We start from the raw sequence: 15,073 nt of genomic DNA on the forward strand, positions 1-15,073 counted from the left end.
TTGGTGTTATGCTGCATGCCAGTGTGATCTAGCATACAGGGCCACATCACTTTGCCTGCAAGGGTCTCCACTGGTCTGGGAATGTGACAGTGGGGAAGTGACAATTTAACATTATCATCCCTCACTGGCTTCCCTGATGTGTGGGGAGACCCACAAGCTGGACAACATAGCTTCATGGGCTGGCTCTGGCCCACAGGCCAAGACTGAGGACTGCTAATCTAGAACATTACTCCTAGAAATGAAGCCTAATTATAATATTTTAATGGTATCCTGTCAGCACCAGTTTGAACAGTAGAAGCAAGGAGTACAGTGTAGCTACTGTTTGTATAATGCATTTTTGTTCCATCGTCCCTGCAGTTAAAATGTGTACTATTTTTACAGCCTTACTTGGGAACAGATGCAGCAGAGAAGCAGGCAAGCCTGGAGAAGGGGATAATATAGAGTGAAGTTCCATCTAGTGGACAAACTTACAAGAGCACTATTTATTTAGCTTGATATCCTTCACTGTCCACAAGGCTAAGACCAGCTATGATACTGAAGGCACTGATTCTGCAAAAAACGGTGCATGTTTTACCTTTGCACACACTACAGAGTTCCATTGACTTAATTTTACACACTTCCAGTAATCCCATTTTAAGTATGTATGCAATTGTGAAGGTGGGGCAGTGGAGGGGGACAGGGGACACAGGCAGCAGGGTGGTGGCAGTGGCCGTAGGCAGAGCCCAGGTCAGGACCAGAGCCAGAGCTGTATCAGCCACCTGCTGCCTCACCTTGTACTCAAATCCAAGACAAGGCTCCCCTCCGTGTTGAATGGAAAAAACCTCATCTTGGATTCAACTAAATACAGTACTCACTCTGGGTGAACTATGTGCTACTTGTATCTATTTCACTTAACTTAGACCTCATGCTGGCTCTATGCATAGGATTTGGACTAGATAATGAAATAGATACCTACTCGTTTATATTACTGCTTTCAACATTCCTAGCATCAGCAAGGCCGAAAATGGCCGTGCAAATTGCATAAAAGATCCAAGGGCCAAGACTGATGTGCTTAATGCAACAACCAACTAATTTTCACCATCAAAAACACTAAAACCCTGCAAAGGCAACTTTAGCTATGGAGTTGCTTACATCTCCATAACACCAGAACATTTGAAAATATTACTTTAAATTTGAAAAGTATTTGCAGACAATACAAATTGTACCAGGATACAAATACAAAAGCAAATCATACCAGGATAAGTGGTATTGAGTTTATCTGGACCAAACTCCTTCCCACAGACACTTAAAAAACTGTTGACAATACGGCAAGCCGTTAATCGGGTAATTTTAGAATCTTCATCCATTGTGGCAATTACCTGAGTCATCAATGCATCTTCTACTTGATGCACCTGCAATAAAACAAACAAACCACCAGAAGTCAGAGTACTAATTGGTTATCTTAATTTGCTAAGTCTGTCTGAAATCCTGATGTTTTATTCAAAAAAAGCAAATTCTTAGCTGTGGTTACACATAAGACTCCTTCATTTGTGGTGGTTATGTGTTGTTATTATTTCCCTCAAACATAGGCTGTTGGGTCAGTTAATTGATGCGAACTTTTGGAAACACATCTGGCAAATCTAGTTTAAACAGGAAGAGTTTAACTTGCTCTCAGGTGACTTGATTCTTTTTGTTCTTTTTAAACATTTTGCTAAGATTTCCAGAATTTTGGAGCTAAAAATGACATTGGCACACCAATAGATGGCACTCATGATCTAAATGGAAGCATTTAAGGGCTTCTAATAAAATGGCACGCCCACTGCTGACTCTCACATTTTTGTGGTTTTAATGTGTATATTTGTTATTGTATATCAGTGTGGAAAAATACCACAGTTCTGATTAAGCAAAATATTAAGCACGTGACTTAATTTAAGAACCTGTGTAGTTTCTTTGAAGTCAGTGTGACTCAAGAGGTTAAACTTATGCTTAAACACACTGCTGAATCAGAGCTTAATCAGAGGAAAAAAACCAAAACGTAATTCTAATAACATGTTTAATGTCAGTTGTTTATATATGAAAAAAGTTTTGTTAAATGTAAACAAATATAAGAGGGATGAGGAAGCGATACTACTGCAGTCTCCAAGCTAATGTTGCCCCACAATATTTTCTGTGTGACCTGTACCATGGATATTGTCATAACAAGATGAAATACATAAGAAAAACCCCCAAAACAAAACATAATATGGCCCAAAGAGAGGCCAACCAGATCTACATAAAACTTTCTTTCTTTTTTCTTTCTTTCATCCCCTCTTTCTATTGTTGATGTTTCTAAATCTCAGTTTAGATGAGCATGCACCTGGAGGAACTTTACTGAGTTTAAATGCATGCGACTGTGATGAGAACATAGCCCTAGGCATGAGCACTGGGGTATTTCTGATGTGGCTGTCACAGGAAGGGACTGCTACCTGCTGAAATGTCAAGTATCATAGGGTGTTTATAGTCGTGCTCTGGTGGGGCAGAGGGGTGGGGTTTTAATCACAGCGGCTCTGAGAGCTGCTCTAATTAAAACGCCTAAAGGGTCACATGTTTCAGCACCTCCAGGCTGAAAAATGGCAGCAGGGGCACTTTAACTAAAGCTTGTTTGAGCTTTAGTTAAAGTGCCCCTGCCACCATTTTTCAGCCCAGGGATGCTGATACATGTGATGCTAGAGTGCAGTAATAACCACAGCAGTAATTATCACGGCCCTAGCAGATTCAATTAATCAAGGGGCTGGACTTGATGATCTTCCGAGGTCCCTACCAACCCTAACGTCTATGACTGTCTGCTCTGCACTGTAATTACAGTGCGTCAGAGCAGCCTCATTGCATGTGTATAGACACCCATAATGCAGCTGATCACCTCCTAAACACTGTGGAAGACAACAGCATTATCAACGCAAGTGGTCATTTTGCCAACACCTTTCAAACATCCCAAGGTGCCTAGCTTTTCCTCCCATTTAGTTCTTGCACCCAATTCTAGCCTCTGCCCCCCGGCTCTTTTGTTTAGCTCTCTTCCTGATGGACCTGTGGGCTCCAAGGTAGACTGCAGTTTTCCTTTGCCATGGTACAGTGAAAGTATGTATTGCTAATAGTGGTGCTGCTGTGGAAGGATCAGTTACAGGTCCAATCTTGTTAGCAGTCCCGGCTTTAAGGCTTACTATCTATGGTTCTTATGCTGCACACAGTAACAGACTCAAGCCTGCACAAAGCCCCACTACACTTCACAATAGTGAGAACTGTGTCGAATGCCTAGTGCTTGCAAGATTCAGCCCTAAGTTAGGACATAATTCCCTCCCCACCCCCCGGCCATCTCTGTTATTTACTTGTCTCCTTGCATTTTAAGTTACTATAAATTTAACAATGAGATCCATCAAAAGACCAGTGAAAAGCATTACACATTTGAAGGACATTCTTTTTAAAGGGTAAGTTTGTGTTTACTCTGTCCTCCTGATGGTTTTCAACCTCATACATGTGATGGTGAAGGGGGAGTTTACCTCTTTTGGTGAAAGCATTTCACTATAAATAAGAGCCCAAAGGCATGATATAGCTGTGGTACGGATAGCAGCTGCTGTTCTTCCAGCATGCCAGTGCAGATTAGGAGCCAACATGTCTTTTATCACGATCTCAAGGTAGCTTAGAAACTGCCTAAAGCCAGAAATAAGAAAGCAAATAAAGGTTCATGAGAAAGTGGTGATGAGATTGACAGGCCAAAAAAGAGAATTTTTCATTCTTGGGAGCAGAATAGATAGACTAAAAAGACCACAGCATAACATTATGAATAATATAATTACACATTTCATTGCAGCATTTCATTACTTATCTACTTCCAGCTAAGTATTTGGGCTTCAAGCACACATAGCTAACATTCAGGAAAAAGGGGTTCCAGACTCCCCACCCATTTCAGTCTGCCAATAACTTGCCGTGTTATCTTTGCAAACCACTTACCTTTCCCTATGTCTCACTTTATCCACCTATAAGGGGGAGATAACATAAGACCACCTGACATGAATGCTGCAATGATCCATTAGTGTTTGCTCCACTGAAGGGTCTTATATAACATGAAAAGAACAATTGCTTTGATGAGACCTGGAATAATTCAGCTTCCCTTTAGCTCAGAAGCCATCTCCCTCAAGGATGTGAGCTCAGTCAGATTTTCTTGTGGCACCAGCATCAGTGCAAATTTGTTCTTGATGGTAGGAACGTTGATCATGTTTATGGTCGTACATGGCATGTCATACACACACTGCATTTGTCTTGCTGGCACTGGCTTGCAAATATGGAAACTCACAATATCTTTGATTACGATAAAGATTAACTCTGTCTTCTGCCTCTTCTATTGAATGAGCTGCTACAGCACTAAATAATTCTGTAAAGCTAGACTACTTGCAGCAGGTGATAGTCACATGTGCTCTAGCTCAAGCAATATTTATAATAAAATGAGAAAAAGGGTAAAGATTTTGGAAACCAGCCTTTTGAGAATGCCTTCCTGCAACAAAAAGAGAAAAAACTGCTGCTGACCTCTCCAAGAGTCCCTCTGTGTGAAATAAGTGGGTCCTACAAAGACATAACATGCATCTGGAGGTACTCAATGTGTACACTGGTGCTGAGCCCTAGTCCCCAAACAGCTTTAAAAAAAAAAAAAGCCATGGGAAAGATTTCATCAATGGCTCTGTCAAGGTTGTAAGAACTGGTAGTGATTGTTGTGCCTCAGGGATGTAACTACTGCCACCTACCCTTGCTGGATGGATACAAAGCCATTATGAGAACAGGTTTATCTTCTGGGTATAATCTTACTGGAATATGAATGAGAAGATGTAAATAGTCTGCTTTGCTAGTGAGAGCGAGCCAGGTGTTTATTCCCTAAACACAAAAATGGAAAACTATATTCTATATGACAAATACACACACTCGGCTTGGCTTTGGTTTTTTTTTTTTTTTTTAAAACTGTTTCAGTCTATAATACCAATCAGAGACATGTGCGATTATGTTTCCATTCCTGCTTCTTAGCCAGCAGGTGGCACTTATGAATAAGTAATAAACAAGAGACATGCAGCCCCTCCAAACAAATTACACTTTGGAAATGAGACTTGGAATTAAAGTTTCAAAAGTGAATATTTTGAGGCACTTAATTGTGTTTCTGAAAAGAAAATGGTCATTTCCTGTATGAAAGGTTTCCAGAAAAGCCCTAAATGCTGATCATTATCCTTTCAATCTTCCTTTTAGTTCCAAGGTGGTCTGTACTAAGTGACCCCGGCTTGCTTTTTTGTGTTTTTAGTAAGACCTTCTTTAAAGGCTAAAGAAATATCTGTCAAGATGTAAAACGGCAGATTCCAGACTTTGTGCTGTCTATAATGCCATGTTCCCTGGGAAAAATCATTGTAAAAAATGCCTTGTATTCGGTATAAGTGAGGCAAATCAAGTAAAATACTGACACACAGTAAGACAAAGCAAGGAGATGGCTATAGGAGAGATGTTTAACAAGGTCCATTGAAAGCTCTCAATCTGAACTATTAAACTGTTTAAGAAAAACAAAAGCAAATTACTTCTAGATAACGAATGCTATTATGCGACTAAAAGAAGGGGAACATCTTTTTGTAGAAGACAGGCACTCAGACACAAGAATGTTACTGTTACTTCTAAACTGAGATTATCAGATAACTACTTCCTCATGCATTACATACAGCATTTTCATTGTTGTTTGTATAATAAAAAGAATACATTTTATAAAATAATGGAATTTCATATGCGTATCTGCACTGGCCAAAGGTGAGCCAGTTTCATGCAGTGAAATTTTCCCCTTTTTATACAATTCCCTCAGTTAAGAATTTGTCATCACTTGTTTTTAAAACAAGTGTAACATGGTTCCACGCACATAATTACAAGAATACCTAGCTCATATCCAGTCATTATAATCGGTAGATATCAAAAAGCTTTACAAAATTGGTTAAAACCATTATCCCCATTTTACAGATGTACATCATTAAATCTTATCCTCGCTTTATTTAGGTATCAATTACTTTACACATTAGAGTATGGGGGAAGTTTAGGTTAGTCTCATTTCTCTGTTCCTATTGTACCACTTTAAAGATATGCAATTTATTTTATATACAACATGTATACACACTAAAAATGAGTCCCACATAAGTCAGTTTCAGTAGGTCAGTAATTAAAATCACTTTGTTTTGTAAATGGTTTTGGATTCAAGTTCAGAATGCAAGCTCAGTGCCTTCAGCATTTAATCTACAATGCATTATTAATCCAAAGTGCTCCAAATGCTACAAAGCACACCAGAAGGCAGTCTTGCTCCCAAGGAGCTTGGATTCTAAATTAGACCATGCAGTTCAGAGAAAAAAAATGCATCAGCTTACAGCACATGGGCTCATCTCAGAGCAGCAAAAGTCCTTTCCAAATGGCCTTTTTCCCTTCCTTTTAGGGTACGACAAAGACTTACAAACTTAAGGCCTAACCATCTATGTACCACTCATGTGAGAGGTCCTTAATCAAACAAGTAATCCCATTGACTTCAACAGGATTATTTAGGGCTGACCCTTGAATATTCTGAAAGTATACAGTAAGCACATGTTAGAAATATGGCATGCAATCCTTCAGTTACAAAAGGAGGGCTTTATCAGCTGCCATCTTAATTATACGCTTTGGCCCTGATCCGACAATTGCATCTGCTAGAAAGCACTCTCAAATCAAGCAAACTCTCATGGACTTCAGTGGGACCCTGTGTGAACATCAGGGTTCCCCTGTTAGTAGATTCCATTGCAGGATGTGGACATTCACTATAAAGGCATTAAAAATGTTGTAAGTGATAGAGAGAAAGATACACAAGAGGACAAAACAACATTAGCCATTCAAGAGTCATAATAATTCCTTGCTGAGGATATAGTTCAACCCTTTTTAAATACTGTATTAGAAACTGTTTTTTAAAATAAAGTAGATGATAAATCTTTCTGTTGCTCAGTTGCAAATTTTTACCTGGATACAAAGACTCATGATTTATGTAGCAGTCAGCTAAATAAATACCATTTCTTTCCTAAATTTCCTAATTTAACTTTCACAGAAATGCTAAGTGTTTTTAATCCAGCAAGTTTTTTGAAAACCTCCCACCATTGCATCATTACCGGTACAACTCACCATGGTGGAGCCGCTACAAACAACACAGGCTAGGCATTTTTATTTATTTATTTATTTTACTACTGTGCTGTGTAGACTGCTTTTGAGCAGGGTTCGGGAAAAAAAAAAGTATCTGAGACCTCTACTTCAGGATATGAAGTTCCCCTCTCCCCCATATTTACACAATTAGAAAGGTTAATTAACCACCATGAACATAATTTTGGAATGATATAGTATTGTTTAAACAGCAGCTGTGAAATCACAACTGTACCTACCCCTCAGAGTTGATGGTTTCATTTGCTCTCTCAAGCATCTGGGATAAAATAGTAAAAAGCTTTAAACGCATCTGTGGGTCTTTGGTTGGCTGAAGACATGTCTTTAGGATGAGAATAAAATCAGGAAGAACTTTGCCAATGACAGGACCTAGAAAATAAACATTGATATCCTGTTTCAGACTTGTACCAATTACTGTTTAGTATTAATGCAGTAAATAATGTTTAAATATTTCTCATACAAGTCCAGCAAGAGCTGAATTGACATTCAAAATAATCATGGATATGAACACTGCAAAATACAGCATAGATATGCTTCAACCTAAGTGTCAGGAGTTAAGTCAGGATGGCAAGGAACTATGAAGCTCCTTCAGAACTAGCTTAGACTGCAACGTGCAGTACAGACATACTCTATGCCAGTACATACTACCTATCAGGGGGTGGGACTTCATAGCTGAAGGACGGCTATGGAAGAAACCCTTCAACTCTGTAATCAAAAGGCTGGTGCTCTACTTTGTTCTGAAGAAGTATAATCTAATATATTAGAAATACATTGGTTCACAAGTGGGTTTGTTTTAAGAAGCCTGGAACCTGTCAAAGCTTCCAGTGAACTGTGCCTGAAAGCACAGCTGAAAACTTTCCTATTATATAGCTTTAAGTGGTGGGGGATCCTCATGAACAGACCGAAGTCCAGGGCAACAAATCCTGATCGCTGGTTTGTTCTTGGAGCCTGAGATAAGTAGCCAAATTTTGAATCCCAAGTCAATGACAAACTGCCCACTGAATCCTTGAAATCAATCCAGACAGAGCAGGCTAGAGGCTTTGGGCATCTTTACACATGATCCAGGTGGCAGGAGGAAGCACTTTAATTAAAGCAGTTCTGAGAGCTGCTCTAGTTAAAGCACCCGCAGTGTCACATGTATTCAGTGCTGCGCACTTCAAATTGGTGGTGGGGGCACTTTAACTAACGTTTTTGTTAAAGCACCCCTGCTGCCATTTTAAACTGCGGGGTCACTGAATACACGTGACACGGCAATTGCTGGAGCGTGGTAATTAACATGCAATGGAGCAGACATCCAGCATGTGTACAGGTGCCCTTTGGTCTCCTTCTCGGGCCTCCCTTGCAGTAACTAAGAGAACATTCTAAATATTGCCCGTTTCTGAAATGTGTATAAAAGGGCTTGTTTGTAAGGCCAAGGCTTAGACATTTTTCAAAATAGTCATGTAAATTTAAAAATCGAAGCAATTCGATCTGAAATGAATATTCATCTTTTTCACGTTATGTTTTCTGTTTATTAACAGGACACCAAAACACTAATCTCTTCTTCATTCCAAACAATACATAACCACAATTTAACTCAGTATTTTTAAAGGGGATATTGCCAAAAGGGGGAAAATGTTTGAGCTTTTGTTGCTTCTTTAGAAAGACCTGAAAGGTTCTAAGCTTTTTATTTTCATTCGTTTGTGAGTGTGTTAAAGCTCAGACTTGCACCATCCTTGGAGATTTTAAGATCTGGCTGGACCAAGCTTTGGCTGGGATGATCTAGTTGGGGATGGTCGGTCCTGCTTTGAGCAGGGTGTTGGACTAGATGACCTTCTGAGGTCTCTTTCAACTCTAATTTTCTATGATTAATATCTTACCCTCTGTTTTGGAAGGACTAGAGAACTGCAGTGAAAGCTCTCTTATCTAAAAGGGCAAGAGTGTCTGGATCAAACAAAAACTGTGGCTAAGACGTCAATGACAGTAAACTTATTTAAAAGATTTTAAACAACCCGACTACAAGCCACTTCCATTTTGCAGCTGCTCAGGTTTTATTTTGCTGTGGTGTTCATTCCAATAAAACTAGTCATTCAGGAAATCCTTCAGCAAAAGCAGACTTGACAATACTCTGATATTTCTAAAGAAACCAAATGCAAAAATAATCTTTTAAAACAGGGGTTTTCAACCTTTTTTAAGGACTTCTGGAGTGCACTCCCTTTCAGACCCGGGTAGGAGGGTGCTGACGGCGGGCCGGATGTGAAGTTCGTGGCGTGTAGCAGCGATGCGGAGTGGTGAATGGTGGTGGCGGGGGGTGGGGAAGCAGCACGCGGTGGCGGCGGCGCAGAGTGGTGAATGTCCACATTAACAGCTGGGGCAGGGAGTTCACTGCTGCCCTTCACCACTCCATGCTGCTCCCACGCACCGCTTCCCTGAGCCACTGTGCATACCCCCTGGGGCCATTCTAAGTACCCCCAGAGGTACGCATACCCCCGGTTGACAACCCCTGCTTTAAAAGAACCATTCCAGACCATCTCTAGGTCACGAAACAAGCAAATTCTTTTCATTTTGTAAGTCACGTTTAAAAACTTTTGTGCTTCTTTCCTCTTCCAATGAAACCGTTAAATTTCCACAACAGCATTCTGCCATTTATGCCATATGAAGACAGACCAGTCAAAGTATTCATGTTCCAAGGGAAGTTCAACATCATTAAATATCTGGAAATTCATTGTCTTAAACTTGGAACAAAATAGTAATTTCTGCTGTCTAGACTTAGATAATGCAGGGCCTAAAATACAGCTTGCTAAATTTTCGTGCCAATAAATAAGACCGTATTGTTATAACAATTATCCAAGAGGCACTGCTCTATGGAGAATCTGAAGTATTTTTAAAGCAACGCTATATATCATATTTTGATAACAGTAAGTTAAATAAACGAACAAACAAACTAATCTGAACCACTTATTTCAACATAAATTCGAATAAAAAAATCGGTAACTGGAAATGAGTATGTCTAGTTGAATTGATTAAAAGAAACATTATGTGTAGAAATGAAAAGAAAATGAGAATAGCACTATAAGGAGTTGCTGTACCAGACAACAACATGTCATCACTATAGGGAAACGCCAAAATGTTTATCCAGACATTTTATGATTTACTTTGCATTAAGTAGAATATAGACAAATGTCTAGATATTCCCAATCATGGAAAAGAAGGGAGGATATTGCAGTCATGCTAACCTTTCAGCACTTGCATTAGATAGTTTTTTTTTCTCCTCTGAGTAGCCAGAATTTTTACTGGAGTTCATCTCTGAACAAAAGTAAAGTAAAGAACTCAGGCTTCTTGAAGCACATCTGGAGATGAAGGGAGATTAGGGTAACATGAACTAAAAGGTTAAAAAAATCAGGATGATAAAAGGGCACTTGTCCCTACAGGTCCAGGGTGAGTTTTACTAGATACATACAGCACGGGGGAAGTAGGCTGGGGTGTTGGCCCCAGCAGAAGTGGACTTGTAGACCATAAGTGTATAGATAGATGAATCATGACAGAGAAGGCCTTATCTTATATGTAGCACTGGCCCTGGGAGAAGGAGAAACCCCTTAACTAATTCTTCTTCCTCTACATAAAGTCCATTCTCTTCTTTTCAATGCCATTTCAAACCTGAGTTCAAATTCCAGTTACATCAGTACTTGAATAACAGCTATGCCACAGAACTATTTTATTAAGCTCTTTTACCAACAGATTGCCATTATGACTAAGGCAAGGTATGTCAATAGAGCAGACTTCAGTGTAATGTTGAGATACCTGGCCTAGATCTAAGCGAGCTAGAAATGAGCTGTGTGCTGGAAACCGTCTGCAAAGAGCTCTGTGTGGGCTAATTTATCCTGCTTCTCAAGTGTCTCTATTTTATACTGCAGAACACAGAATGGTCAGAATCTACGGCATCTGTCAAATTAAAAATCCTGGGAGATGCCATGACATTACAAGTCATACCTGAGTGAATGGCAATGATATCTAACTGTAGTAATTCTGGAGAATAGCAGGTCCAATTATCATGAGACAGAGATACCCATTCCATAAGCTGGACTATATGCTGTTTGTAGAGATCAAGAAAGCCATTCAAACGCTGTACCTCAGCTAATGAGGACATAGTCTCCTCTACCTGTTTGAAAACAAAGAAAAAAAGCTAAAATATTAAACTTAACCAGAATGCTGTTAAAAATTGATTTTTATACATTTCTGACTAGGATGGCCATGCCATCAACACCGTCAAGAGTTCCAACAGATAAAAAGGCATAAAAAATGCCATTGTAAGTAAAAGACACAATGGGAACATTGTTCACAGGTGGTTTACAACATGCTGAACACTTCCATTTGCACTAGTAACACATTAAATCCATAAACAAACAGATCTGCACCGAGACTCACAGGTTAGCTACACATCTCACTGTGGGGTCATGATTAAAAAGACTGGCAGGGGGGCTAGTCTTCATGTCCAAAAGTATTTTAACCCTAGCAAGACTTGTCCCACGTTAGTCAGCACTAGAAGACATCCAGCCTATGTAATCAAAGTACTGACTTTACATTCTTGAGACAGAGACTTGAAGTATAAATACTGATTTACTCTCATGCCACCGATGAAAATAAACCTGCTTGATAGACTAGATAGTTCAAGAAATTGATAGTGGAACATAAAGCCTTCAAATCTGGACAAGTTCAACTCAGCAGTGCCTAAAATACTTGCCATCTAGTGGCTGATAAAAATTCTGTCCATCTAGGCTTATAAACTGTGCGCTTACCATGATATCCAAGTGCCCAGTTGGTGGTCTTACTCTATTTTCTAAAGGACAGGTAGACAGTAAAGACATTAGCATTTATTTTGATTGTTCAGCATAGGACTAGAATCACTAGTATATTAAGAGTGCACAATTCTCTCACATTCAGAGCGGCACTGCTGGGTCATCCATTGTGATCTCCTTTATCTCTGTTACAGGTGCACCGACTGAAGTATCAATCTGTATCATACTGGCACCGATAAAAGAAAAATTGACATTATCAGCAATTGGCATTCTTTGGCTGATGTGGCTGATCATGTCATGGATAAATGCCATTTGCATGCGCAGCCAGGAGTACAGCCCAGCAACTTGGAGAGCAGCATCTGGCTGGTAAGTTTGTGGAGGGAAGGGGCATATGGAGGCCCCCCACGGTGAAGGAGGGAGTGGAGCAGGGGCAGGGGCTGCTCAGCAAGGGCAGAATGTGGGATGGAGCTGGTGCCTCGTCCGGGGGGGCAGAGAGTGGTTCCAGCCACTGCATGCACCTCTGTGGAAGCATGGGGGGGCATGTGCCCCCTGGATTTACACACAGGGCAAGGGTGGACTGCTGCTTCAGGCTCAGGAACTGCACCAGGCTCTCCCTGGCAGCTGCTCTTAGGCCAGGCAGGAGCCAGGCAAGGCAGCGGCAGTAGCACTAGGAGGGAAGTTACGGGGGAGGGGAGCAATAGCTACCCCAAAATTCACCATAGCCCCCCACTCCCAGGGCCATCACTGCCTGCCTGAGCGCAGCTGCCAGGAAGAGCCTGGTGTAGTCCCCAGCCCTGACCGTACAGCAGGAGCCCGCCCTTGCCCTGCACACAGATCTGCTTCCCCAGGGGTACGTGCAGTGGCTGGAGCCACCCTGCTCCTCCCCACTCCATCCTGCACCCTGCCCTACCTTGGCTGGGCAGCTCCTGCCCCAGCCCTACCCTCCCTCACCATGGGGCCTCAATCCGCCTCCCCCACGCCCCTTTCCCCAACAGACTTACCAGCCAGATACTGCTCTCCAAGCTGCCAGGATACATATCGGCAATCGGATCAGCATGGACCGATAATGCTGGTCAGTAATTGGCCATTGGCATCGGACCAAAAAATCTTTATCGGTGCACCCCTAATCTCTATGACTTGTGCCTTTACTTAATTGTCTGAACATGGATTTAGTAATACAACATTTAGGTCATTTGTGTATATATTCAAGAAGTTTTGAGACAAATTGTTAATTCAGGATCAAACTATCAAACTTCCACTTACAAAACTAAATGTAAATTGTTTTCTATAGATTTAAAACTAATTTAATTAGAATGTTATGATTTTGGAAGTTATATGGATCGCATGGCACCTTGGATACAAAGTAGTAGATGAACTAAAGCATACTTAAGTGAAGTTTCCAAAGAAAGAAAGAAAAATATATTAACATTCTTAGTTAATTCACAAAGCATAAGCAGTGCTTCTCCTTGTAAATGTGAAGCAGATTAAAGCTAAAGAAAGGACACTTGCAGCTATGCAAACCGCATGGATATCAAGAATAAATTCTTGATATGAATGTAAAGTATCTCTAGCCTGGTTTTCAGAAGTGTTGAGGGCTTCAAAATTACTTTGAAATTGTTGGGAGTTAGGAAACTCTGGAACTGAAAAAGCAGACTTTATTTGTCTTAGTGACAGATTTGAAAGACTGGAACTATATAATCTCATTGCCAGATTCCCTATCTAACTTGCTGCAAGAAAAGCTAATGAGAACATAGATTTTCATCCAAAGGAACGTCAACTGTAAAAATAATTCTTAAATGCAGGAACATCCAAAACATGTAATATTCTTGTAGAGATTTTGTCTTATTTAAGAACCCGGATTCAGCTTTAGTAAACTCCTTTGTCTAGTACTGTGGATTTGAAAGGTTTTGAAACTGGGTTTTGCCCCATTATAATCCATTCTGTAGCCAAAGAAGCAAGTATGAGTAACATGGGTAGTTTGGGTTGAGGACTTACTCATTCAACACAAGGCTATAAGGAGGTCTCCCACAAGTTCTTCACAAAACAAGGCTTTCAGCTCAAGAAAAACTCCTTGCAACCTGATACACTTGGTCTCAGCTCTGTTTCATTTCCCCTCTTTCTGAATACTTTTCAAAGAGTATGCCTCTTTGGAGAGAGCCAGTATGTGAGGCCATAAATACTAGTAAAAACAGGCCTCTGGATTATCATGCCTTGAAGCAATAGAAGAGGAAGTAGAAGAGTTATCAAATTCAAGAAGCCAGTTGAAAAGCAGGCTTGGGTAGGCCACCAAGGAGTTATACTGCACAAAGATGGCCTGCTGATTTATCTGATATTTAGTTTGGGGAAGAGGAGGGAAGAGAGAATTAAGGAGGTGAGATAATGGTTAGACAAAAGGCCCAACTATTATCATGGTATCTACAGATGTTGCTCCTGATTTTAAAGAACAACCAACATCATTTAAACCTTTGATTCTGATGAGAGGTGAAAAGGTCAACTAGTGTAAAAGCACTGCAAGGTTTGCCTAAGAACATAAGAATCCTTTTGGAAATTGTCACTTTGCAGGGGCTAGTAGTTCATCTAGTCCGTAGAAAAGAATTTGGGACCAGTTTCAGAAAACTGCATGATTAAATATGGCCACTTAGTAAGATTGTCTGCCTTAAACTATCTGTGAATGGTCTGCTTTCAGCCTTTACAGGGATGGTTCTCTATGAAATGTCTCTTTTCTAATCAATACCTAGGGCAGTTGTTCTCAACCTTTTTGGATTTGAGGCAAACCCTCACTGGACTCTCAAGGCACCCCCCTTCTATAACTTTTGTGCATTGAGTGGCACCCAATTTAAAAAGCTAATTTATATATTATACAACTGCTTGCAGATACCAAACCAAACCAAGCTTTACCAGAAGGAGCAGTGTGTTACTTCAACCCAGCTCCGCAGAGTCTATATATAACAGGTGCTCCAGCTGGGGGGGGGGGGTTTGGTGCTTTTATCTAAAGCTAATTCAATCAGCTATTAGATAAAAGTGCCAAAAAAGCCCCACTAAAGCACAGATGTTGGGTAAGCGGTCCAACTAATGTGTTGCCTTTTTTGGGCATGCGCTGGTTC

The 15,073-nt window shown here is 40.5% G+C and overlaps 1 protein-coding gene across 1 annotated transcript in view; it reads right to left on the reverse strand.

The window, feature by feature from the left end:
* Positions 1–15,073, reverse strand: part of DNAAF5 (dynein axonemal assembly factor 5) — a 49,445-nt gene that overhangs the window by 7,750 nt on the left and 26,622 nt on the right. Inside the window, exons 8-11 of the mRNA XM_019542089.1 lie at positions 11,164–11,332; positions 7,416–7,563; positions 3,513–3,663; positions 1,235–1,391 (exon numbers count right to left, since the gene is read on the reverse strand). Coding sequence (XP_019397634.1) covers positions 1,235–1,391; positions 3,513–3,663; positions 7,416–7,563; positions 11,164–11,332 — 625 coding nt within the window. The remainder of the gene's footprint in view (positions 1–1,234; positions 1,392–3,512; positions 3,664–7,415; positions 7,564–11,163; positions 11,333–15,073) is intronic.

Source organism: Crocodylus porosus, unplaced genomic scaffold, assembly GCF_001723895.1.
Source record: "Crocodylus porosus isolate Cpor-Errol unplaced genomic scaffold, CroPor_comp1, whole genome shotgun sequence".
NCBI classification, from domain to species: Eukaryota; Metazoa; Chordata; order Crocodylia; family Crocodylidae; genus Crocodylus; species Crocodylus porosus.